We start from the raw sequence: 27,860 nt of genomic DNA on the forward strand, positions 1-27,860 counted from the left end.
TTTCTTCATCTTTACTCTGGCACTATTAAAGGCAGTAGTATGTCCTTTCAAATGTATCTGTACTGTGGAAAGCACTTTGTAGACTCATAGCATGACAATAATTGAGGTACAGATGCAATTTGGGGTAGAAGACAAGAATTCAATTTGTATTAACTTGGGCCTTGGAGACAGAAGATCTGAGGCAGGTCAAAAAATGGGTTTAAAATTTGGCTTTGCTTTTTTTTTTTTTTTTTTTGCCATGTAAGCTTAAGGGATTCTCTTAATCTTTCTAAGTGATGTTATATGAGTTTAATTATTTGAAGTAATCATGAATTATGAGGTTATTTCAAGTTTTAATGAGCCAGTGCATTTAAAGTGAAATTATATTATTTTTCACTCAACTGAGAGACCTTTGGTTTAGCTGAAGGAAAATAAGAGTCATGCTTGATAAACATATTTTAATAAAAAGGAAAGACTGAGTAATTGCCAAAAAAAATAGAGGCAAAACATATGTCTTTGCAAGAGAAGTTTGATAATGGATTACATGAGCACTTTTTTTTAAAGAATAAAAGAATGAACAAACAATACAATGAACAAAGTCCAAGCTAGGGTTCTGACTTGAATAATAAAATTTCTTACATTAGTAGAGGCCAAGATTGAGCTAGAGGGGATAGCATCTCCATGGAATGCTTCATCTCACCATAAGAGCACCTGCCTCCTCCAAAGCATTCAGGATGCAGCCTGAACACAGATGTTTCCTCCAAGAACAAAACTCTCATTCACATGCAAAATATGAATATAACTCACTTTCGAAGGAGAAAATCTGTATACAGCTATCAGTGACTTTTCTCATAGCATTCCAAATCACTTAGAGTACAATTGCTATGGCAGGATTAGTAACTTTTAAATTACTAGCAAATGATACTGACATAATACTTTGCTACTTGGGGTATATGAGCAAAGATTTGCAGATAGTACTGAGAAAATTACAGCTTCAAATGGTAGTGGAAAATAAATTTGACATTAAGTAAAGTACATTTTGATTTTGTTATCAAATTTTTTCAAACCTTTCTATCAATACATCTGAACTTCTTTTAAGTGTCAGTTTTAAATAGGTTCAAGGTCAGTTTGAGCAGAGATCCAGAAAAAAACATCTAATCAGTGCTAAGAACTTAGCACAGCTCAATGTGTTTTATTCATTGTCAGGTAGAATCCAGATTAATCTGTAATAAGAAGCTAACATCCTAGTGAACTGAATGATATTAATTATACTGAATTGTTTTATAAAAACTGGTATTTCAATCCATGCAGATTAGGTTTGGCTATAGTTATAGATCCCCAGAGTAGAAATTCTGTTTGACTCTTGCAAATACCTATGAAATAGACATATCTAACCTAGATCAGAAGTAAAGAAAAACTTTCCATCCCTGACCTTTCTCCCTATAGACTTATAATGAAGATTTTGTGTTTCCTCTGTGTACAAACTTTTCTTCTTCATTCTAGAAGCTGCAATTTGAAAACATTTGTTTGGAAGAAAATAATATAGTTCTTAACACATAGAATGCTGAGCTTCATGGGAGCATTGTATTTGTTATACATTATTGGATATCTAAAATTTGATATTATTTTCTGAGGAAAGTCTTTCAACAAAAACCTTTCTAGCCAAGCAGATTCTCATTTAAGAAATATGACAAATTTTGTATTTTATCTTAAACCAGCTCCAAAATTGAATTCAGCGTGAGGAAAATTACGGCATAGCTATGGTTATATAATGAATATATAGTTTGAAACTATCAGAATTCAAATAAATGAAATTCTTTCTTATATATTTTTCTATGACAGTACTTTAGAATTTAAGTTTAGATTTTCAGTCTAAATTTTATTATAGTCATAATCTATAAAGAACTTTGTATCTGATATTGAGGAAGAAAAACTCAAAAATAAGCATAGCCTTTGACTAAAAAAACACAATCACCTTGATGAGTAAAATTTTTAAGAACTTTAGAATTTTAAAATATTCAATGATGTAAGTTTCAATACATAATTATAAACAAAGGTGAGGGTATGACAATAATTCGAAAAAATAAGGTGGTTATTAAATACCTGTACATTTGAGGTAAACTTATATTTAATAAAATAAAGTCCAAATTAGTGTCAGAGGACAAGACAGGCTAACTTGGCCATAAAAATATAATAATTACAGCTAGTAATTACTATAAAAGAAAGCCTTAGTCACTCACCGTATGCAAATAGTTTGTTAAGTGCTTAGCTGGCATTATTTCAATGATTTCAACAAATGTATCTAGTAGATACTAGTTTTCTTACTACTTTTTTTTTTTTTTTTTCGAGATGGAGTTTCACTCTTATTGCCCAGGCTGGAGTTCAATGGTGTGATTTCGGCTCACAGCAACCTCTGCCTCCTGGGTTCAAGTGATTGTCCTGCCTCAGTTTCCTGAGTAGCTGGGATGACAGGTGCCCATCACCACGCACAACTAATTTTTTGTATTTTTAGTAGAGATGAAGTTTCCCCATGTTGGCTAGGCTGGTCTCAAATTCCTGACCTCAAGTGATCCACCTGCCTTGGCCTCCCAAAGTTCTGGGATTACAGATGAGAGCTACCATGTGTCTCACTGCTTAAAAAAATTTTGAAACCTATGTCAAAGTCGTTGTCATCTGAAAAGGTCAAGTAGCTAGCAAATTATTGAAGGTATGTTCAAGATCACTTCTATTGCTGATGCTCCTAACCACAGTGAATACCATATGGCTTTGCTAATTATAAATATATGAAAATTTGTATGAGACCTGTCCCTCTGTTAATATCCTTTCTGTATTTATTTGGTCTAAGCCACAAGTTTCATGAATTCCATGCATACTTTCTTTTAGTATTATAATTACTAGAGGAACTGATCATAAAATAGAAGCAATCAACCATAAGCAATCTAGTGCTAGTTAAGATATGCAGTAAATGAAATTAACAAAAAAATTCAGTGTAGATAATATTAATTATTATGGGAAAGCTTGATAACAATTTAAAAATAATTATTTCATGTAACTTTAAGAGATAAACACAAGAATATGAGCAATATCAAAATTTTATACAACATTTATGACAGGAAACACAAGAATAGATTGATATAAAAATTTTTAAAACTGCTTGGAAAGAAAATGTCTATGTTTATAGTCATTGGAATAGTTAAAAATGAAGCTATTTTAGAGTGAACATTCTTATTAATTTTGAAAAAAAGAAACAGGAACTCATAGCATAATTTAAGAAATTAATATAGAACTTTGTGAAAAGAAAGGTTATGTATGCATGTATGTGGTTAAGGAACATGGACGGAAAATTGAGAGTTTGTAATATTTATATAATAGTTTTTGAAAACAGAATAAAAATAATGCCTGTGTAATATTTAATTCTGAATATATTTGATCATGGAGTCAATGATATGTGTTGAGTAATTTACATGCATTGTGAGAAAATAGCAAGAGTAAAGAATGCTCCTAGGTTTCCAGCATGAACAACTGGAAAAATAGTTTTGTTCTATTTTTAACCTATTTTTTAACTAAGTGGAAGAAACCTATTGGTGGTGGAGGATTGGGGAAAGGATGCCACTTTAATTTTGTATACTTTAAATTTGAAGTAACTACATATGAATGGTGAGTTAACCGTTGGTGTCCAGTAAAGAGGTATAGCCAGGAGATGTTTAATGGGTAATACCTTTTAGAGATTGTATTTAAAGCCATGAGCATGAATAACACCACTGAGGTAGTGAGAGTAAATAGAGAAAATGTTCAAATACTCAGCATTGGCGACTCCAGAGTTGAGATATCTAAGAAGCAATGGAGGTTGTTAAAAAGCTACTGAGGGAGATGAAGGAAGGGAATGAGAATGGAGAGAGAAAGAGAAACAAAGAGACAGGAAAGGAAGAAAGAAAAGAGAAAGAAAAAGAAAGAAAAAAGAGAAAGAAGGAAGAAAAAGAAAGAGAGAAAGAGGGAGGGAAGGGAAGGGAAATGAAGGGAGGGGAGGTGACAGAAAGGGAGGGGAGGGGAGGGAAAAGAAAGAAAGAAAGGGAAAGTATGTTTTCTGAGACAAGTGGGAAAATATCTAAAGGATGATCAACTGTGCCAAATGCTGATGACAAGACAAGAAAGGCAAGAACCAAGGATTTCCCAAAAATGATGATGTCATTACTCAAAGTTAGCACACTTTTGTTAAAGTACATGTATTTTTTTACAGATACATACATGTGTAGAATATCATACTAAATTTAGGCTAAGAGCATATGAAGCAAATTTGGTATCTTTTTTAACTTTGACATGACATGCCCCTTATTAGTGGGGTCAGATTTATGATAATATTAAAACAAAATATTTATTTTATCAATGACCCAATCAACTCAAAATAACTATTATTAGTGGAGTCAGATTTATAATAATTGTAAAACAAAATGTTTATTCTATCAATTCCCCCAACTGACTCAAAATTAATATCAGCAGGGCTAATGTACCTGAGCTTGGAACAAAAAAGCAAATGATGAGCCTATTCTTCTTTATGCCACACCATGGAAATTTTCTAATGATCCTGAAAGGAAAAATAAACCCCAAGTATGAAATAAATCATCTTTTGTTGAAATTTACAACAGTTAAACTTTATTGTTTGGCTTGAACTGCAATATGAAATTTTCATTAGCAATAATTTAAGAAGAAATATCTCACTACAGCCATTTTTTGTTAAGATTTAATTAATTCATAAACAATAAATTAGGTCTAAATTTATTTTTATAAGCAAGCATTTATGCCCTTCAGTAATCACATATATTTTGTTTACTGACTAGCAAACACCGAATGAAACAGTTTTTAAAGTTAATAGTGTTTTTCTTAAGTGACAGTTCTTCTGTATCTTATGTACCTGTAGAACTTATATTTGAATTTTGAAATACGTAGAACTCTTATATCTGTGCCTGAAGAATGGTAACACATATTTTTGTGAAACTCCAAAAGTAGAATTCGGTTCTGCCATGAAGTGGAAAAAAGTCTGAGATTTGCTGTTAATTACTGTAGTCCCTCAACTGTGTTTCTAGAATGAAGTGGCTTTATTGGTGCTGGGAATTCCCACTAGAATTTCAAAGAAAGGGTGGTAGGTGTTCAAGCCTTAACTCAGTAGATCAGGGTGAGAATATTTTTAGGAGTAATTACAGGTGAATTAACTGATCTTTTCTAATAATTTTATAGCAAATTTATTTTGTGCATTTACAGCTCTAAGGGAAAAGCTATTTTATAAACCATAAATTATTTTCTTGCCTGGTGGGATTGGACTGTTGTGGAAAGTTGCATGTATCTGGGATTAGAAACTCAAAGCCAAATTTTATGTGTATGTACATTTTGACCATAATGAGATTAAATAAAGAAAGCTACAAGTTTGTCATTTCTAAAATGGAGCTGATTAAGAAATTTGCCTTATAGTGCTGCATTGAGGATTCAATGAGTCATTTACACAAAGCATATTGTAGAATATCTGGCACAAAGTAAACACTCCATAAATGCTAGTTGAAACACAGACATATATTCAACACCTAGTCCTTTTTCCTCTCTATGAAATACTGCCTAAAACTAAACTCATTTACCCTATATTGGAGTCAACTCTTCATAATTCATGTGCTTTTCATAACACATCTTATGGCCCTATATGGATGGCCCCAATGCACCTTTTCAGTTTAATCTCTCATTGTTCACCAGTCTCTTATGCATGATTTCACTGAACGTCTTATAGAACTACAAGAACTAGAACTACTAGAACTAGTATAAGCTTTTCCTTCTCTTTCCTTTTCCTATTATTTCCCCAACTCCTTTACACATCTAAAGACAGCTCAGTTTCACTTCCTGAATAGGTGTCTCTCCAGAGACTTGTAGTGTTACTGTCAAGTTCCTTCATAGATTGCGAACTCCTGGAAGAAACAGGTTGTTTTTCCCCAATGTCAGAACATAGAAGACCTTTATAAATGTTGACAGAAATATGAATATTTTTCTCACAAAATTGTTTTCAGAGTGACTGTTATTCCATATCTTTAGCCACATTTTTAACCTATCAGAATTAGAGCTTTGATAAGGGAAATGAATTATTAATAAAAGAAGAGACAGGTACTGTTTTGAAGAAAGCGCCTGTTTTAGAGGAAGGACAAATCAGAGAGAAGTAACATCATGTGAAATGACTTTTATGATAATCTTTTCTTTCTCTAGAAGATAAATTAGAGGACTCATGAACTAGAAACTTTCCTGCAATCTACTAAAATAATACCTTAAAAATTGTGATGTCCAAGCCCTTACCCTTCTTGTAATGTTGTCCTACTCATCAAAAAACGTAACTCTTCCTTATTTTTACAAAACGAAGTGAATTTTATTGTAATAATAAGAGTTAGAATTTATTGAGTGCTTACATTGTGCCAGATTTTGATATACATATTTTACTTATTTAATATAACCACCACTTCAAGTTGATCATGATAGTTTCCTCATTTTATGAAAGAGAATACAGGGGATCAAGATGCTATAAAATGTGTTAAGAGTCATAGAGACGATAGGAAATTATACACCCAAGTCTAGTTGTCCTGACCCAAGAAGCCAGCCACCGTGCTGTATCATATGCCTACTATTTGGGAAGTGATTTTGTATATGTGAGATAAGGCTAATTAACACACATAGAATATCTAATTAATGTACTCAGTGTATTGAAATATGTTGCAATTTTATCTTACCTGACATCAGGAAAAGTCATCATCACATGTTTCTCATGCCCCCTAAATGGTACTTTGATAATCATGAAGCTGCAAGTAGTCTGAGAGATTATCTAAACATGTTCTATTATTTCACACATGTGTATGCTGAGTGTCTACGGGAGATAAGGAACTAATAATACTAGATATTAGAGCTGGTTTGATTCTAAGCTAAAAATAGAAACCTCATAAAGCATGCTTAAAATTTCTTATAAGAGAGAATCAAGTTCATATTCTATTCCCTAACTTCAACAAACAAATATTTGAGCAGCTGTAAAACTTTTGTTACATCTGCAACCAATTTAAAATTTTAAGTTGGCAAGGTCTACAGTCAACTGGGACATCTGCCACCAGTTGAATAATGGTATGGCTGTCTGATGGTGGCTTTAGTTAATATTTATAGAATTAAATTATATATAGAACTCATGTGTGCTCAATTCTATATCTTTCTGTAAAAATGTGACTATTAAAGTAGAAATTAACCTGTATGCATATTAAAAACAATATATTTAAAGGATTGATTTGAAAAATAATTTTTAGTAAAATTATCCTTTTCATGACTTACATATTGAATTTTTCTATAATTTTAAAGATAATATATTTTAGTCTTTGACCAAAGGTATTACAGTTGTCAAAAGCTCTGAAAGTATTGTTGGTGGCTGATTCAGTTTGGTCTTTTTCTCTATTATTAACTTGTAACATTTCTGTAGATAAACTCCTTCCGTGTTGGAAGTCTACTTTTTATTTTTATGTAGCTAAGAAAACATGCAAATGCCATGTATGTGTTTCTCATTTTTCACCTAGTTCCTTTACTGCCAATCCTTTCTAGCTAGGAGAAAAAATTATTTCCATGTTTCATGTTTTTGCCTTTTATTGTGTAAGAACATTCTTTAAATTGTAAGGAGATACCAATTTTAAAGTGCATCAGTCTGATTTATTAAATTTTTTAAGGGAAGGAAACTGTAAATACTAAAAGAAATATACTTAATGCTAGAGACCACATCCTGATTCCTGAAACATTAAAGAGTAAAAAAAGTTATGCATCTAAGAATTGCTGTATTAAACTCACATGGTTTAGATCTAGTCTAGAATGCCATCCATTTTCCTAAGATTTCCTCAATAAGGGATGCTATAATCTGAATGTTTGTGTTCTCTTAAAATTTTCATGTAGAAACCTAAGCACCAGTGTGATGGTATTAGGAGGCAGGGAAATTTGGGAGGTGATTAGGTCACTTAAGAAAAATGAGGGGTGCCAAACATGGATGTTTAGTGTCTTTTTAACAGAAAACTTCTTTTACCTGGTGGATGGCCTAATGCCTATTTGCCTGACCTGTGAGCAGGGGTTTCCTCCTATGCGAGCTAGTTTTACTGGTAGGTGCCCCCCTGGCTCTTGTCTGATAGGTTTATGCCTGCCTGACTTCCTTCATTTTGCTGCTGGGAACCCCATGGATCTTGTATTTTCCTGGCATCCTAGGGAAAACCCAGCCTGGGAAGCCCCTAGTTTTTTTGTTTTGTTTTGCTTTGTTTTTAAGATGGAAGGCACAAATATAACACACCACAAAAATATAAACAATTCAAAAGATTTTCTACTTACATACTTTTGACAGGGATGTGCAATGAGTCTGGGAACAATCTTCTGTTTCTAGGTTACACAAGACAGGGATGAAAGGTTAGACAGAGAAAGAGCAAGCATGTGGCAACTGGCTCTAGTGTATATACAAGCATGTGGCAACAGGTACTCACGTAAATATAAGGGAATAAGATGTGAGTCACTTTAAGTTTGTTGGCAATGCATGGTCCCTTTAAAAGAAGTAGCAGAAAAGCAGGGAGCCCTGTCTGCTAAGCAAAACGGTACCTATATGTTATTATCTCTGGCCATTGACTTGAACCATTTGGGTGTTGTATGGAACTGGAAACTGTGCCAAAGTTAACAGACCCCTAGTTCTGATATGAGACAGTTAAACTTGTATTCAAAATGGATGCAGAGGCAACATAAAATTATAAGAATTCACTACCTTCTAACTCCTATTGCTCTCTTTAGTATGGGATATAAGATTTCCCTTTGTAAAATGACACATTTAAAAGGGTAAATTCCTTTTCTAGTCATTTAAAAAGAAACAAATGTGGACCTCAAGCAGTCATATAACGTGGTGCACAGTCAGTTTTAGGAAGTTCTAAAATAGTAGATGCTTTCCACAGTGAGACATAGCGATCTCTGGGTTTGAGTACTGCTGCAGGTGTTTTTGATCTTGGTTTAAATTAAATTCCACTTTGGACAAATTAATGCATGTTTTCAGCTGCCTGGCCACAATGGTATATTTTATTTAGGCCTACAAAATGTGATTAAACACATTTACATAATTTATTATATTTGACAATTTTAAATGGCCCCAGATCATTACTTTCACCTTGAAAATTCATTGAGGCCTCATCATTCCACTTTATAATTAAGCACAGTGATTTACAGCCTTCATTCAGTTGTCACTAGAACTGTTTGACTGCGGATGCTTCCCCTTATTTGATTCTTGCCTATTTTTTTAGTCTTATTCATAGGCTTTATCTTTATTCTGTACAAAGTCCTTCCAATAAATTCATTTATGCATGATTTTATCATTATTGGATGTGATAATTTCAAACAAAAAATCCCAATTAATATATAGTAAGATTATGAAAGTATGCTGGATTCATGATCATTTTGGTTTTATAGTCAAAAGCGTTTTTTTTTGGATTTGAGCTAGTGTGTAAGCTATAGTGCAAACATGACATTTTAAGTTTCCAGTCAAAAATCAAAATGAGATTAATAGCATGTAATTAAATATTTTGTCATTCTCTGATTTAAATTTGGGTTTTATCACACAGGCAGTGGGAAATATTACATGACATTTTTAGGCACATCTGACACATATGCATGCTAAGTTCCCAAGAAGTCGTAGGAATATTCGCTTTTAAGCTAACCAACATCTGAACACCATCTGATGTTGTTAGGCTTTGTGTCCCCCCACAAATCTCATCTTGAATTATAATCCCTTATGTGTCAAGGGAGAGACCAGGTAGAGGTAACTGAATCAGGGGTGGTAGTTTCCCCCTTATTGTTCTCATGGCGGTGGGTGAGTTCTCATGAGAGCTGATGGTTATAAGGAGATCTTCTCTTTTCATTTGGCACTTCTCCTTGCTACTGCCTTGTGGAGAAAGTGCCCTGTTTCGCCTTCATCTTCAGCCAGGATTGTAAGATTCCTGAGGCCACCTCAGCCATGCTGAACTGTGAGTCAATTAAACCCCTTTCCTTTATAAATCACAGTGTCAGACAGTTCTTTATAGCATTATGAAAACAGAAGAATATACCATCCAATTGAGGTATTCCCTAAGTAGGTGGTATGCAGGGTCTACCTTCCACTTACAGAAGCCAAAAGGGGATGGATATTTTGTCATTTACACCCTGATAAAATATGGCATTAGCATAAAATATAAGTTTGGTTACTTGAATCTTCTCCCTTGCTGTTCTTAATCAAAAGAAAGTGACAAAATTATGTGATTATGTAACATGTGGGTGGGGGGCAAAAATATTTAAGCATGATGTCAAGCATGTACTGGAAGCATTTTACTAAGAAATCTAGTCTATGTTAGAATTAAGGCAAGGCTTTATCAAGGTGAGGAGGTGGCACAAACATCATTACCAGGTTCCAAATTTTCTTCTCCAGATTCAGGTCTTCTCTTTTCTATGTAAGATCTGTTCTCAGATAAACTATGTTATCTGTTTCAATGCCTAAGTAATGTTAAATAATAATAGTTTTAGAGATAAAGAAGAATGATCACTAATCATAAGTGGAAAGATTAAGTTGGTAAATTGTCTGAGGATCAGAATTTCCTTTTTAGTGTCCTGTGCCATCACATTTTTGAGGAACATGCCACCTAAGAACGATCTCAGTATGGCCTTTGAGAAGAGACTACCCTGTGCCCCACAATTGGCTCAGCTGAGGTGCTTGTAATTATCCCCAAATTCTGGATACATTTCAAAATACTGAAATGTTCTAATTTTTAAACTCTGCCAATGACATTTAGCTTTATGGAAACATTTCTTTACACTGTTGCCCAGAATCATCAATTGCCAAAGTTAATTATGGACACACATTACAATCACTGCCCCTTTGTGGATGGCCACAAAGATATCTCTGTCGTGGAGTGACAGTCTTTCCTATGCTCATTGTATACATATATCATAAATATTTTAAGTAAAATATTTAAGTAAAATATTTCCACTTCTCTGCTTTAACGGATTAGAATTGGACAGAATAAAATGAAATTCAGGTGAAATTCTCTTTTTAATGGAGAAATAACCCCTACCACCATGGAAGTCAGTATATTCAGATGGAGATTAGATTACATGATGTAAAAATTTCCTTCTAAGAAATATATAATCTGTAACATACAATTCCAAATTAACAAATGAGCAAATATATTATAAAAATGTAAGCAAGCATATATGCAGGGAGAAAAGAGAGTCTCAAATTCTGTTGAAAAAGGGAGGTGATAACACACCAATTGTATGTAGTCATCAGAATAATTATTCTGCTGGTCATTACATGACAGAAGAAGCATATGACAATAATGACATGATAGTGCAAATTCTAGCAGAACCTTTTAAAAATATAGAATATAGATGTTTGCAGATAGTCTACCTATATTCAACTATGCAGATGCAATCTCTTAAACAAGTGAAATCACCATTTGTAAACTAGTTATTTACTTGGTGACTGACTAGCAGTCCTTGAATCTAATCAATCTTATAGGCTTAATTTATAAATAAGAATTTTGCAGCTGTGAAAGCTGAAGTTAAGGAGGGGGAGGAGTGTTTAAAGGGAATCATAAGAAGTTCTCATATATGAATTCTGATTGCATTAGAAACTCTGCCTACTGGCATCAAAAAATGAATTGGTTGTTTGAGATAGTCACATAATCTGGATTTATTCATCTTTATCTTAAAATACATTATTTCATATGTGATGATTCACTTATTTAATAATGCACAATGAACAAATTGTGCAAATAAATAGGATTTATTCATCTTTATCTTAAAATACATTATTTCATATGTGATGATTCACTTATTTAATAATGCACAATGAACAAATTGTGCAAATAAATAAATATATGGTACATATTTATATGAATATGCTAACAGAAATTTCTAAAATCAAATATAGAAAAAAATATAAAAACATTTTGCAGGCATTTACAGAAGTAGTAAAAGTTTCCACAATTCTCAGTTATACCCTGTGATGTCTCAATTAGTACCTATTATAAAAATTAAAATTTATAATAGAAGGTCTATACCATCCAGAAAATGTTAAAATATATTCAGAATAGCCTATTTCTCTTTAATAAAGCATTTATATATATATATATATTTAATATTTCTATTCTGCAAAACATTATACAGATAAGCCCTATGCTAGTTCTAGTCAAATGCCAGTCTCTTGAATGAATCTGAATTAAGTAGACAATCTATTAGATGTATTCTGAGAAACAAGTAGTATGTATATTTGATTTATTTTATAAATAAGAGCTACAGACTGAGGTCACAATCTTTTCAAAGGTTATTAAATTCATTATTTTAACTAACATTTTTGAACATCTGTCTGGAGTTGTTAATTGAGGATATTTCTGAGTGTATAACAACATAAGAATAATAGTTTTTAAAGTTGAAAGAGATGACAGGTTAATGAGTAAAGCAGAAATATGAAATATCACAGAATTCCTTGACACTAAATGATATTTTACAAATATCGAAAACCATGTCATTTGTAAACTTTCTACAGGCTTTCAGGAGTCCCAAGACATTAGAAAAATGTACATCACCGAATTTTGTCACATATGTATAATTGTTTTTCCTTTTTGTTTCCAAGAATCACAATGTAGACCAAGATATTAGAAATATTAGTTTTTAAAGATAACATGTTTAAGATGTTCTGCTTTTGTCAAATGAAGTAATACATCATGATAATGTCACAGAGGCAATGGATTGCCAGCTTAATCCTCAGCAATAACATAATATTCATTACCAAGCACTTATTCATTCATGAATGTTATTCATTCACACTAACTAAATAATAACTACAAGTTGAATAATACTTTCAGTACTGGACACACAGAAAAATCAGATTCAATTTTTTGTTTAGATGAAGAAGAAGGAACTGAATATAAACAGCAAAAACAAAAAACACACAGAAAAAAAACAGAAGTATCAAATCTCAGTATTCAGAAATTCTGCAGAGTTTTTATATACACATGCACACATACACATTCACACCATATAATACCACTTTTATTATGCTATTTTGCATAGAAAATGCCTTAGAAATATTAAATTTTATTAAAATAACAACATCAATCTTTGGAAAAGATTACACATAATATATCACCTAACAGCATGTAGGTTTTTATCTGTTTATCTCCTGGTTTTAAATATATACATTTAAGCTTTACACATTTAGATTCACAATACAGATAGCATTTTATTTTTTACATTTTCACTTAATATTATAATACTTGTTAAAGGCCTGGCATGTACGTTTTTCACTTCCATCCAATTTCATGCTGACACAAAAACACATACACAAATACACACACACACACACACACACACACACACACACACGGATTATTATTTTTTTAATTTTGGCCAAAGTTTTAGACATTTCCCTGTAAACTGTTTTCCTCTAAAAACAAACGTGAGCATCCATCCAGGGGACTAATTATAAATCTGCTTTAAAATTAGTAGAGATTATTTGGTAGCTATATAATTTACATTGTACATTCTGTGTTTCAGTTGTTTATTTTCATATCTGTAGCCTACTCTAACTCAGAAGGTGAGCTCTTCGAAAGCAGATAACTCCTGTTTCATATTTGTATTCTCAAGGCTTAACACTGAGTCTAGCACAGAGAAGTTAGTGAATATCTATGAGTGAATAGAATATGTATGAATGAATGAATCTTTTTTTAAATATATTTTTTTTTTGAGATGGAGTTTTGCTTTTGTTGGCCAGGTTGTAGTTCAGTGGCATGGTCTTGACTCACCACAACCTCTACCTCCCTGCCTTTCCTGCCTCAGCCTCCTGAGTAGCTGGGATTACAGAGGTGTGCCACCATGACCAGCTAATTTTTGTATTTTTAGTAGAGGCAGGGTTTCACCATGTTGGTCAGGGTGATCTAGAACTACTGACATCAAGTGATTCACCTGCCTTGGCATCCCAAAATGCTGAGATTACAGACATGAGCCACCATGCCCAACCAAATAATTTCAACTTTTATTGTAGATTAAAGGGTATATGTACAGATTTTTTATATGGGGTATATTTTGTGATGCTGAAGGTGAGCATATTACCCAATAGTTGTTTTTTTCTTTTTCCAGCCCATGCCTTACTCCTTACCTCACTCTCTAATAGTTCCTGGTAACTATTGTTCTTATCTTTATGTCTATGTGTATTCAATGTTTAACTCCCACTTATACGTGAGAACATGTGACATTTGGTTTTCCGTATTGTTTAGCCACTGTGGAAATCAGTTTGGAGATTTCTAAAGAATGAATCTTTTGATTTAAAAAATTGTACCCTCTAGACTTTATATATGATAGAGGTTAATTGGGGGCAGTTGAGGACAGGATGTCTATGAAAGTAATAGGCAAATCACAAAAAAGCTTTCAGAAGCAAACATAGTCACTACAATCAAAATAGTTAATAGACACATAGAAATAGGAGAGGAGAAAACACATACTAGGATAATGGCTGGATCAAGTCAAATTCTTGGGATTTAATAATAAATAACAAATCTAACTTGGTAACAGCAAAGTTTTATATAGGTAAGAAAAAAGACTGGTGAGAGATTGTCAAATTTTCAATCCCTTGAAAGTCAGTCTGTTTGTAATTTATAAAACTCCATGAGAAATTTTTAGTGGGGTGGCATAAGATTCTCACTATATTTTAGGAAGTTTACTCTGAAATGAATGTGTTAAGTAGGGTGAGTTACAGAGAAACTTGGAGTAGGCTAGAAAATTAGCTCTTCAAAGAACGCAGCAAGTGGGAGCCAAGCTAGAGGAAGAATAAGAGGATGAAAACTTTAGGAGTGATTATATAAAAGAAAAACCACAAGAAAATCAAACAAATTGTATTTTTGTTTATAATCTATTCTTTTTTTCAACTTTTATTTTGTATTCGTGAGGTGCATGTGCAGGTTGGTTTCCTGGATATACTGCATGATGCTGAGGTTTGGAGCATGAATGATCCTGTCACGCAGTTAGTGAGCATAGTACCTAATAGGTTTTAAACGCTTGCCAGCCTCCCTCGCTCCCCACTCTTTTAGTCCTCATTTTCTATTGTCACCATCTTTATATCCATGATTACCCAATATTTAGCTCCCATTTATAAGTGTGAGAATATGTGGTATTTGATGTTCTTTTCCTGTGTTATTTATTTAGGATGACAACCTCCAGCTGCATCTATGTTGCCACAAAGGACAAGATTTTGTTCTTTTTATGGCTGCATAGTAGTCCATGATGTATATGTACCACATTTTCTTTATTGAATCCAACATTGTTGGGCACCTAAGTTGATTCCATGCCTTTGCTTTTGTGAACAGTCCTGCAATGAACATGTGAGTGCATGTGTTTTTTGGTAGAAAGATTTGTTTTCTTTTGGATATATGGCCAGTAATGGGATTGCTGAGTCGAATGGTAGTTCTAAGTTCTTTGAGAAATCTTCAAACTCCTTTCCACGGTGGCTCAACTAATTTATACTCCCACCAAAAGTGTATAAGTGTTCCGTTTTCAACACAGCCTCATCAGCATCTGATGTTTTTTGACTATTTAACTATAGCCATTCTGACTAGCATGAGATAAGATCTCATTGTGAGTTTGATTTTTATTTCTCTGATGATTAGTGATGTTGAATATTTTCTCCATATATTTGTTAGTTGCTTGTATGACTTCTTTGGAAAATTATTTGCTTATGCCTTTTGTCCATTTTTTTAATGGGGTTATTTGTTTTTTGCTTGTTCAACTGTTCTTCTTATAGATTCTCAAACAAATTTTACATCTTTGTCCCCTTCCTTTTTCCTTGCCTTTAAAATGGATTCCTCCCCTTTTTGGAAGAGAGTGACATAGTGAAACTTGCAATTACGGAAAAAAAAAAAAATTGGCAATTGACATTTTATAACACTCTTTGGTATGCATTTGTATATAAACATGTTCAGTTACATAGAGTTGAATGGATCTAGGAGATTCTGCTATTGAGAAAAAAACTGGAATTATTTTCAAAATTGTACAACTCCTATTCATACTCTTTTATATTTGGTATATCTGAGAGAAAATACCCATAAAGAGAAACGTAACATGAAACCTTACATAAATTGAAAGAGTCAAGTATATCTAGGACATCCAATTTGCTTATGAGTCACAATTGTAAAAAAATAAGGTAAGTATGTCAGATCCTTGTATCTATTTTCAGATAATCTGGCCAAATAGCAGTAACATTACCTTTAAAAAATGAGTTTAAAATCAGGATGGGTCAGAGTGGTGCACATATGCATATAAAACTTCACAATTTCTTGTGTAAAAAGTAGGCTTTTTAAAAGACATTTATAGCTTCATATGAAAACTGCAAATTTTTATTTGTCAGCCTTTTTGGGGCGAAAGCCAAAAACCCCTGTGAGGTACTTGGAAATGGACTGGAAGTCTGAAAGAGTAGGTGGAAAATGAAGGCAGAATAGTACAGTTTTCTATTAGGTGGACTGATGTTAAACCCTGAATCAAAAGAGCTTTATCACATCATTTCCTGAGACAGAATAAAAACAAACAAACAGAAAAGATTGTCTTTTCTACCTGTTTAAGAGATTGGTAGTTTTAATAACTGATTTGTCTTTGAAAATAACATAAACATATTGACAATTTTCTTTCACTTTATCTAAACTAGATGCAATGATACAATAAGAAACTATCAGATTTTCATACTTTGAATGATTGAAAAGTTTAGAAATTTCTTAACTTATTCACTTGCGTTTATAGGCCACATGTAAGTACCTCATCAGGGATACCTTTTTTGATTTATTTACTCTAAATTATGTATCCTTTACAATTATATAATGGTTTGCTCATCTTCAAATTTATTATGTATCTTATAGTTTGTGATTTAGGAATTATGTATGGCAGAGTGTGAGGTGTGAAGTGGTACAGTATCAATTCTAAATAGACTTCTAAATATACTAAATAGACTCTAGAAAAGCACTAAGGTAAAGGAAAGCAAATTGTGAGATTGTAAACAAAACCTGGCTATATATATTGATTATATTATATTACATGTAAATACTTTAATTGAAAGACAGATATCACCAGACTATATAAAAATATATAATCAAATTATATGTTGATTAATAAAAATACACTTTATATATAAAGACACAAGAAAGATCAAAGTAAAATATGAAAATATATGCTATGCAAACTGTAAGAGAAAAGGCTTTAGCATGTCTAAGATTGGATAAATTAGCCATGACAAAATAAATTGCCAGAAAGAGAGGCATATTATAGTGCTGAAAGGGGCAATCCTTTTTTCTAAAAGACGTAACAATTCTTAAATTTGTAAGCACCTAAAAAAAGCTTCAAACTTAGTAAAGTAATAAATGACAGACTTAAACAAGGAATAGACAAATTCACAATGACTTTTGGATATTTTAATATTCCTTTCAAGCTAATAGAGAGAACAAAGAGAAAATTCAGTAAAGATATAGAAGTTGGAAATCTAATGACTTTCAAGTTCTTTACATGTCAATGCTGAAAATGAAAGTTTCTTTAGTTATACATATTTAATGTTATTTCTAAATGAACTTGACCATTTTTGCCAATGATAGCTATTGCTGTTGACTGATTTCTTCCTCCTCTGCCTTAAAGCTCTCATTTTTCTGATTCTTGTGTTTAATAATTTCAAATGAAGGCTGAATTGTAAATATTACATTATTGGGCACCTGGATTTTGTTATCTTCTAAGAGTATTAAGGTTTATTCTATTAGATAATACTTGTTTAGCTTAGTGATTTTTAGTTTTGTTTTTAAGCTTTATAAGATTGGTCTAAATGAACCTTTACAGGACTGTTTTAACCCTACTTGTAAGACAGTTCTTTCTAGGGTTTTTATTAAATATCTTAGTGGTTAAGTCTTTCCATCGTGGCTGGTTGGAAAGTGGATATCTAGGTGAGCTCTAGTAATGTTTCACCTTGCAGTTCTTTTCTGGTGGTTCTTTAGCTGGCCTTGTAGGATGTTAGTTTATACATATGCAGATTTACATTCACCTAAAGACATAAGGAAGCCAAAACCTCCCTGAAAATCCTCTGTTTTCTTTTTCTGCATTGCATTCTTAAATTAAGTTTAAGCTAAAGTTGCCTCCTTACACATTTTAAGTTTGACCTAAAGGTTTCTGTATACATAATGAAGTGTAACCTAACTGATATGTTAAGCAGACTGTAACCTAAACTTGTGCCAGTCATTGAGTTTTTGCCAATCAAGAAAAGCCAACTGTTAAAACCATGTTCAAACACAGCAAGCACTGAGCTGTAACCAATACAGCTCTTTTTTGTACCTCACTTCCATTTTCTGCATGTCATTTTGCTTTTTCTGTCCATAAATCTTCCATTACATAGCTGCATTGGAGTGTCTCTGAACTTATTCTGGTTGATTTGCAAATCATTCATTGCTCAAATGGTTCAATTTAATTTATCTACGATTTTTCTTTTAACAGATTAAAAGCCTCCGATACTTTGTAACAGAAATTCCACCTGATCACCTTTCCCTAATGCTAAACTCTTTCTTCTTGACTAACCAAAACTTCTGCATTCTGATTGTATTTTTCTTCTGTATGGTACTTCATAAATTGTCTCCAGATGAAAACAAAAAAACAAACAAAAAAGAGCAGCTGCAGTGATTTCTTGCCTACTTCTCCTCTCTTTAGTCTGGCAATCATGCTTGTCTACTGTCTTAAACATTTGTTTTATTATATTCTGTCTAGTTATTTAGTTGTTTATGGCTAGAGGGTTTGTCTGATGCCAGATGCTTCATATTGGCCAAAAGAGTTATTTTTCTATTGATTTTTGACTAAGGCCCTTAGATAGTTCAATGTACAAAGGAGCATTTCTTCAATAATTGGTGCACAACTAACTGGATGTTTGCAGTAAAAACTAAAAGTGAACCGTGACCCTTACCTCACTTAATAAAATAAAAAAAAGACAACTCAAAGAGGATAATACAGAAGAGTATACCCTAAAACAATAAAACTTTAAGAAAATTATTTAAGAAAAAATTCTTCATGACTTTGAAGTAGGCAAACATTTCTTAGGGCACAGGAAGCACTAATCCCAAAGACTCCTTGACCAAACTTTAGACAGACTCTTCTGAGTTCACTTTTCAAATGGGCCTTGTCCTCAGGTCTTGTCTTAGACTCACCTAGTCCAATTGTTGCAGGGACCCTGCTAAGTCAGTTTAGGGAGACTCCTTCACCCTTGATATCTAAATCTGATCAAATGCTTTTCAGCAGGGATTCTATTTGGCAGGTTTGGCAAAAATCCTCCTACCCATGATAGCTCCTATTAGTAATTTTCTATCCATTGACCTCCCAAATTCTGCTCATTGGCTATAAATCTTCAGCTATCTTTGCTATGTTTTTGCTATATTTAGCGTTGAGCCCCATCTTTCTCCCTTATTTCAATAGCCTTGACATTTGTTTCAAAAGTCCTGAATCAAATTTTCCTTATCATTTTACAAGTAAGCATGATAAATAGAACTTCTATAAAATATAGTACTGTAATATTTTGGTCTCCCTTAGTAAAATCAAACATAGGTTAATACTTGCAGCTTTATTTCTCAAATTCTAGTAATGAGACAAGTCCAAAGTATATTATTCTTTAGTCCAAAGTATATTATTGTCAAATAAATTTAGGAAAACCATTTATATTAAACACAATTGTATTAGTATTATTAAAATATCTAATAATAATTAGGTTCAGGGGTATGTGTTCAGGGTTACATGTGCAGGTTTTTATGAAAGTAAACTGGTAAACTCACATTATGGAGGTTTGTTGTACAGATTATTTTGTCCCCAGGAACTAAACCTTGTATTAAAAGTTATTTTTTCTGATCTTCTTCCTCCTCCTACCCTCAACCCTCAGGTAGACCCCAGTGTCTGTTGTTGCCCTCTTTGTGTCCATGGAGCACAATATTCTAATAAAGACTCTGAGAAGTCTGGAGAAAATAAATCTTTTTAAGTTTGTTCAACTCATCATAGCATCAATCTTTTGTGGGAGAGTGGAGAGTAAATATTACTAAAGAAAGTTAAATGGTTCTGTGGAACATCTTTATAAAATCTCTAGCTTCACTAAACATTTAGTGTAGAATATTTAGCACTGCTAGATATCTATAAACTCAACACATACATCCTGGTCACTGAAAAGCCTACTCCAAGTAATTAAAGAATAATCTATTCTAAGAAATCTGTGTGATAAGCAGAGATAACAGGTCAATGGAATAAATAGTATGCTAAAAATTAGTCTTGTGTCATATATCTTAGTTAACAGGTATGTTTCTGCCTCAGAAAAAATATAAAATAATATCATTTTTGAAGGATAAAAGTTAATATTTGCTATAATTTATATCATTCAAACCAACATACAGAATTTCCTGAGTGTCAGCAACATTAGTAAGTGAACAAATAATAATATAAATAAATACAATCATAGATACATAAATGAAAAGAAAAAAATAAGTGGAGATGCAAATTTTAAATAGTATATACTACAGACACCAATGTTTAAATATGTCATTTATTAATTTATAGCTATTTCTTATTTCTACTAATGTTTCTCAGATGTGAATGGTTTTTGTTAGGACATAAATACTCCTATCAGATGTACATCACTTATCTTGTCTCCATTTTGAAGAGTTTTATTATGCTACAATCTGAGCAACACTGCAGAGGCAGAACATATCGGTATAGATCCCTTTATTGGGCATATACCTCTCTTTAAATATGGAATTAATGTGTATCAGATCCTCCTTAAAAAAAAGAAAGAACTCTAGTATTATACCTTGTATGATCAATGTGAATATTTACAAAAAGACATTACTTGAATAAATCAGAATAACTTCCTCCCGTTTGTGTAAAACATTTCATAGTATTGAAATTCTAACTGAGCTTTTCAGATTTCCAAATTAGCTAAAGAGGAAAAGACAAAGTATTCTTTCAGACTGAGACAACTGTACCCCCTCACTCCATGATAGGAAAACAAAATAGAAAACGCTGTTTAAAATTAGTTTGGAATTCTAAGTGGGGAACTCTTAAACTTGATGGATGTGTTCATTTGCTCTGCATTAAATGCTCATTTTGCTCCTGGTGCTCATCCAATTGGCCCTCTTTAGAGTCATCATGCATAATATATACTTGTACCAGGACATTGTCTACTCCTATAGAGTCAGTATGAAGTCTGAATCCTGTGGGTTTTACAGTTATCTGCTCTCCTTAGCCTGCGCATCTAAAGACAGAATATTACTTCAGTTATTGGGGTAAAAGACAGAAAAGCCTGAGTGCAATGAGGCAAATATAATTAAATAGCTATGAGGGGTTAGACTCAGATGTTAAGAAGTGTCAGAGGAACCAACATTTATATTTGAACCTAGGTCGATTATGAGATATTTAAAGGGTAACAGATCTGTGTTACCCTGTGTTATCCCTCACTCACACCCCACATGAAGAGCATATCTCTCAGGCCTGGAAGAAGAAATGGCTTGTGAGAATCAAGACGCCTTTGGAATTCAATGTACAGACATTAGTAGTTTAAGAAGACTTACAATTATAGACTTCTAAGGAAATACAGACCCTCTAAGGGATCTTTAACTATGTTACGCTAGGGTACAAGATAACCAAAATCCAAATAGTAATAGGAATAAATGCTTGCAGCTTAGAAGGGTGCTTTCACAAGCTAGCATCTATTGCTTATTTGAACCAAAAATTATATTTTAAATCCCATAGGATTTAAATAGGAAACAGAAAGTAAATATAAGACCAAATAAAGTTTTATCTTTTTTACAAATTAAGTTGTATTTATCACTGATATAGATTGTACATATTTATGTGGTACAGTGTGATGTTTGAATACTTATATATATTGTATGATGATCAAATTAAGGTGATTAATAACCTATCCATGAATTTAAACATTTATCATTGCTTTGTGGTTATAATAGTCACTATTTTCTCATCTAGCTATGTTAAAAACATACACTACATTGTTATTTGCTGTAGGCATTCTGTGTAATAAAGCATCAGAACTTATTCTTCTTGCCTAACAGTAACTTTGTACTTGTTGAATAACTTCTGATCCCTCAACTTCCTCCTACCCTTCCCAGACTCAGCCACTCTTCTGCTCTCTGCTTCTATGAAATCAGTCTTTTTATGTACTGCATATGACTGAGATAATGTGGGGTTTGTCTTTCTGTGCCTAGGTGATTTCATTCTATATAATGTCCTCTGGTTCTACCTACATGTTACCACAAATGAAAGGATTTCATTCTGTTTTATGGCTTAATAGTATTCCATGGTCTATATGCGCCACGTTTTATTTCTCCATTCATCTGTAGATGAACATTTACATTGATTTCATACCCTGGCTATTATAAATGGTGCTTCAATAAACGTAGCAATGCAAATATCTGTAACATACTGATTCATTTATTTTGGAGATATATCCAGTAATGGGATTGCTGGATTACATATTAGTCTATTTTTAAATTTTTGTAACACTTCCATACTGTTTTCCATAATGGCTCTACTAATTTACATTCCCAGCAACTGTACATAAGAGTTCACCTTTCTCTACATCCTCATTAGTACTTGTTATTTTTTGTCTTTTTGGTAATAACCATCCTAACTGGGGTGAGGTAATATCTCATTGCATTTTCCTGATGATTAGTAATGTTTAACATTTATGGTATATCTATTGGCATTTGTTTGTCAGAAGACAAAGGAATTTGAGAAATGTTTATTCAGATATTTTGCCAATTTTATAAATCATATTATTTGCTTTTTGCTTTTGATTTGTATTCTTGGTTTGTTCTAGATATTAACCTTTGTTAGCTGAGTAGTTTGCAAATACTTGCTCCCATCCTTTAGGTTGCCTCTTCACTGTATTGTTTTCTTTCGTTGTGCAGAAGTAGTAAATCCTTACCTATCAATAATAACTTTGACTATAAGTAAACTAAATTATCTAATTAAAATATATAAAGTGGTTACATGGACTAAAAAAAGACTGAAATATCTGCTGTTTATAAGAAATTCATTGCACTTATAAAGACATGCATAGAGGAGATGGAAAAAGATATTCCATGCAAAACAGATTAGGAGTAGCTATGCTTACATCAGATAAAACAGACTTTCAGTAACAAATGATTTTAAAAATGACAAATAAGGCCCTTATATAATAACAGGGTCATTACAGTGGGAGGATATAATAATTGCAATTACATATGCATCCTATATTGGAGCATATATATGGAGATATATATATATATACACACACACACACACATACATGCAAACACATACACATATTTATTTATTTATATAACAGATTTAAATGGAGAGGTTCATTGTGATGTAAGAATAGTGGGGCACTGTAATATCCCACTTTCAGAACTAGACATATCACCCAAACAAAAAATCAACAAAGAAACATTAGAGTAAGGCCTGTAATCCCAGCACTTTGGGAGGCCGAGGCGAGCAGATCACCTTAGGTCAGAGTTCAAGACCAGCCTGGTCAACATGGCGAAACCCCATCTCTACTTAAAATACAAAAAAAATGAGCCAGGTATGGTGGTGGACATCTGTAATCTCAGCTACCCAGGAGGCTGAAACAGAAGTGCTTGAACCCAGGAGGCAGAGGTTGCAGGTAGCTGAGATCATACCATTCCACTCCAGCCTGGACAACAGAGTGAGGCTCTGTCTCAAAAAAATAATTAAAAAAAAGAGAAACATCGGAGTTAAATTGCACTCTACACCAAATGGACCTCATGGACATTTACAGAACATTTTACCCAACAGCTATAGCATACCCATTCTTCTCATCAGCACATGAAATGTTCTCCCTATAGACTGTATTTTAGGATATGAAAACAAATTATAACAAATTTTTTTTCAAAAATGAAATTATATCAATTATGTTTTCTGCCCACAATAGAATAAAACTAGAAATTACCTTTTTAAATGAATGTGTTAATGCTAATGCAGCAAATTTTAATTGAATAAAAAACAATATTTTACATTACAGATTTGATTCAGCTTTACACCAATTCACTACATTTTATATCATGAAAGTCTAACTTTTGAACAGATCATAAAACAGTAATGCTGACATCATTGAAGAAATTCTTAATATTTCATCTCTTCTTTGCAATAAAACTATGTTTTCTTCCTCAGAATAAAAGCTTGAAAAACAAACTCTTGTCAGGAAACAAGCTCTGTGGCATTCATGCAGAAGAGGTGAGTAAATTTTTGCTTCTTCTAGCTTTAACCCAATAAAAACAATATTATTTCCAGATTTTCATTCAATCCAGACATCTGGAAACTTTTTTTTCCTCCTAACAAAAATGCAAATTTTGAAATAGAAAAATAAAACATATTTTAAACATTTGAGTATCTTTGTGTTTTAACATTGAAATAACCAAAAGGAAAAAATAAATAAATTTTAACAAAGGCAGGTAATAGTCACTTGTGTAAGATTTTGTTTTTCTGGATTTCTTCCTTACCTGGACTATCAGAATTTCCTTAATAGCAAATTCCTGGAAGTCCATAAAATTTTCCTTTTTTCCTCTCTTGTGCCTTCTATGTGATGTCTGCAAAGTTTTGCCATGGCAATTGACAGAGTGAAGATTCTGGGGTTGACCATAAACCATACAAAATAAATACATTCATTGGTTCTATTGGCTGTGTTGTAAAATTGTCCTATATGTTTCTCGGGGGAAATATGTCATTCTGATTAATGTAGATTTAACGAAAGTAATCAATTTTCTGTATTTCTCATCTCCAAATCTATTCTTATGAGCCTGTAATGTAAAATGTAGCTCCTATAAGTCTTAGTAATAGTAATGAAACAGCAGTGATGCTGTCATGATAAATGATTGTTTATGCCTCAAGGAGAGGAGACAAGAGTCACTGTTTTGGTTGTATCCTTCAAGAGACACACACAAAGATATATTAGATGTGTAAGAAATGTATTCAAGAAATAGCCTATGAATGATGAGGGACACTCATGAGTGGCTTCATATCATGATGAATGTCTTATGCCTATGAAGCAACTGAGAAGGAAGGAAGTTTAGGTACAATGAGAAAAGTTGCTTATACAAGTTAAAACAAGTTTACCCTTTTTCTCAGAGTTGTCTAGGAGTAAGGAGAAGAGCTTCTAAAACAGCTCTATTGCCTTTTAATTATGGAACCACCATTGGTTCAAAAATATCTTTTTCTGTCACTATCCTCTTCCAGCAGGAGGGAAAGGGAAGGTAATCTGGTGAAGCACAAGCATTGCTTTTCAGGAGTCCACCCAGAAAATAGTTTCTTCTGTCTCATTGTACTTTATTTGCTAAAACTAGGTCACATGCTGAGCTAAGTTGAAGAGAGTCTGAAAAATATCATTAGGTCAGAGATCCTGTGTCCAGTCCAAACTGAGATTTCTTTGTTAAAGAGTTAAAGAAGGTGAAAACTCTCCTTAAAAAAGAAAAATTCATTAACACAAACACGAACAGTCAAGTCTAACATGCAACGTAAAAACCCATTTTATAATATCTTTCCTAAAATACTATAAATGGCATGAATAGAAATGTTTAACACAGATAAACTAAAAAATGATGTTTAAGATGAAAAATTAGACTGAATGGTTTGTAGATCTGATCTAGTGTGGTGTTTCATTTCCTTGTTTTTCTATTTGAATACAAATAGACTTGTACATTGTTTACATTTCGTAGGTTTTGGAAATAGTACAAATGTGGTTTGTGCAGGTTCTGAGTATTACTTATAGGAGGGTAACCAGGTGGAATGATGTTTTGAATAAAGAATATCTAGATTGAAGTTATATTCTGAGATAAACTACATGTGTTTAGGGTTCATGTTGACATTCCTGTACATGGAAGGGAAGGGGGAAGCTTCTAGGAGAAATATCTGTGGTTCACATAAGTAAAAGTGGAGCTTACCTTTATTTTTTAGTCAGTTCAAGAATAATTCCTATTTTTTCTTCATCTCAATGCCTAGGAAAATATATTATCCCTGAATTGTTACATACTTCATGTATTCATGTTGCCTAATATTAAAATGTATTATAATAGGTTCATTACAATTTATTTGCTGTATGTCATTATATACTTATAGAATAAATGCAGAGCTTAACATTCTTGATAATGGGGCAGGCATGTGTTTTTGTCTGTCACAATACAGTTTCAAAACAATATGGTGGCAAATTTAGTTATTTGATACGTCATCATTACCAAAAAAAAATGCTAATATATTTTCTTGGTTAGGAACTAAAAAAGGAGATATTGCCTGTTTGATCAGTGACCCTCAACTTTCAGTGTTCATATGAGAATAAAATATTTAAATCCCATTGACACCCAGAAGATTGATATTGTTTTAATTTGGCAGAGGACAACATTAAAAAGTGAAGCTACTATAAACACCATCTACCAAAATCATCACTCTTATTTCATGAAAGAAATGCTGCTTGAATATGAAATTATAGGAAGCAAAAATCTCAGACTGAAAGATAATCGACTAAATGGGATAAAAAAGCCGAGATAAATGTCCTATCATGGCTTCCTTCTTCTTTATTTTCCTTGTCTTTATATTATAGACAACACTATCATTATTATCAACTTTAATTTTGCTGTGAAAACTTCTTATGAAAAATTCATGACTCACAGGCACCAACATTTGGAACTAATTGTTTGAAGGTTATCCTTTTGATAATTTTAACTTTTCAATATGTTGCTAACAAGCTAAAATAAAACAGTCTAATTGTCAGCTGGGTTTTGAATTACTATACTTTATAAAAAAGAGATGCACCCCTCAGAGCTCATTTATTCTTTGCATAACCTATCCTGAAATCTTCAGACAGGATTTTGCTTTTTAACTGAAAATTAGAAGAGCGCTGGAAGCAAAGAGATGAGTAACTGCAAAGAAAACTCCTAAAACTTCTTTTATATATTATAGCAGCAAAGCTAAATAGTCATTCATGGTCATTAAATTCAGAAGGTTTTATTGTAGCTCCTGAATGAATCATTGAATAATGCAATAATTGATGTTTTGATAATTCCAAGTAATACGGAAAATTTTAAAGGATATTCTGTACATTTAGAATATGCATTTTAATTATGTTTTAAAAATGAACACCTCAAATAGTTAAAATGCAACCATTCTGTCACTTGAAAGATAGAGCATCAATTATGTGGAAGAATTGACATGTAGTTTGACAAATCATGGGCACCATATGCGGTAGTAATCTCCCACTCTTCATTGATATCATCAACATTATTATGAGAAAAAAACAAAAACAAAAGAAGAAAGTCTGTTTTCCTGAGAAACCTGGTCGTAAATGAGTTCTGAAGAGTAGATTGGAACAGGTGGGAGAAAATGCCAATCAACTCTGCATTTGAAATTGTGAGAGATATCATAAATTATCCTTTAGTAAAATCGGCAGCATAAAATAATGATTATCATGTAAAGCAGAATTATCTTAGAGAGCCTCCCTAGCCATGTGGAATTGCGAGTCAATTAAACCTCCTTCCTTTATAAATTCTGCAGTCTCAGGTATTTCTTTATAGCAGTGTGAGCTCAGACTAATACAGTAAATTGGTACAACAGAGTGCAGTACTGCTTTAAAGATAGCTGAAAATGTGGAAGCGACTTTGGAACTGGGTAACAGGCAAGGTTGGAATAGTTTGGAGAGCTCAGAAGAAAACAGGAAGATGTGCGGTATTTTGGAACTTGCTAGAGATTTGTCAAATGGTTTTGACCAAAATGCTCATCATGATATGTACAGTGAA

The 27,860-nt window shown here is 32.7% G+C and overlaps 1 protein-coding gene across 3 annotated transcripts in view; it reads left to right on the forward strand.

Moving 5' to 3' along the window:
* The window catches only part of LUZP2 (leucine zipper protein 2), a 569,126-nt gene that overhangs the window by 393,399 nt on the left and 147,867 nt on the right, over positions 1–27,860 (forward strand). For all 3 annotated transcript variants that reach the window (XM_032241009.1, XM_032241010.1, XM_032241011.1), the window contains exon 6: positions 24,250–24,312. In XM_032241009.1, coding sequence (XP_032096900.1) covers positions 24,250–24,312 — 63 coding nt within the window. The remainder of the gene's footprint in view (positions 1–24,249; positions 24,313–27,860) is intronic.

This window comes from Sapajus apella, unplaced genomic scaffold, assembly GCF_009761245.1.
Source record: "Sapajus apella isolate SASKATOON/1434 unplaced genomic scaffold, GSC_monkey_1.0 scaffold47, whole genome shotgun sequence".
Taxonomy (NCBI): domain Eukaryota; kingdom Metazoa; phylum Chordata; class Mammalia; order Primates; family Cebidae; genus Sapajus; species Sapajus apella.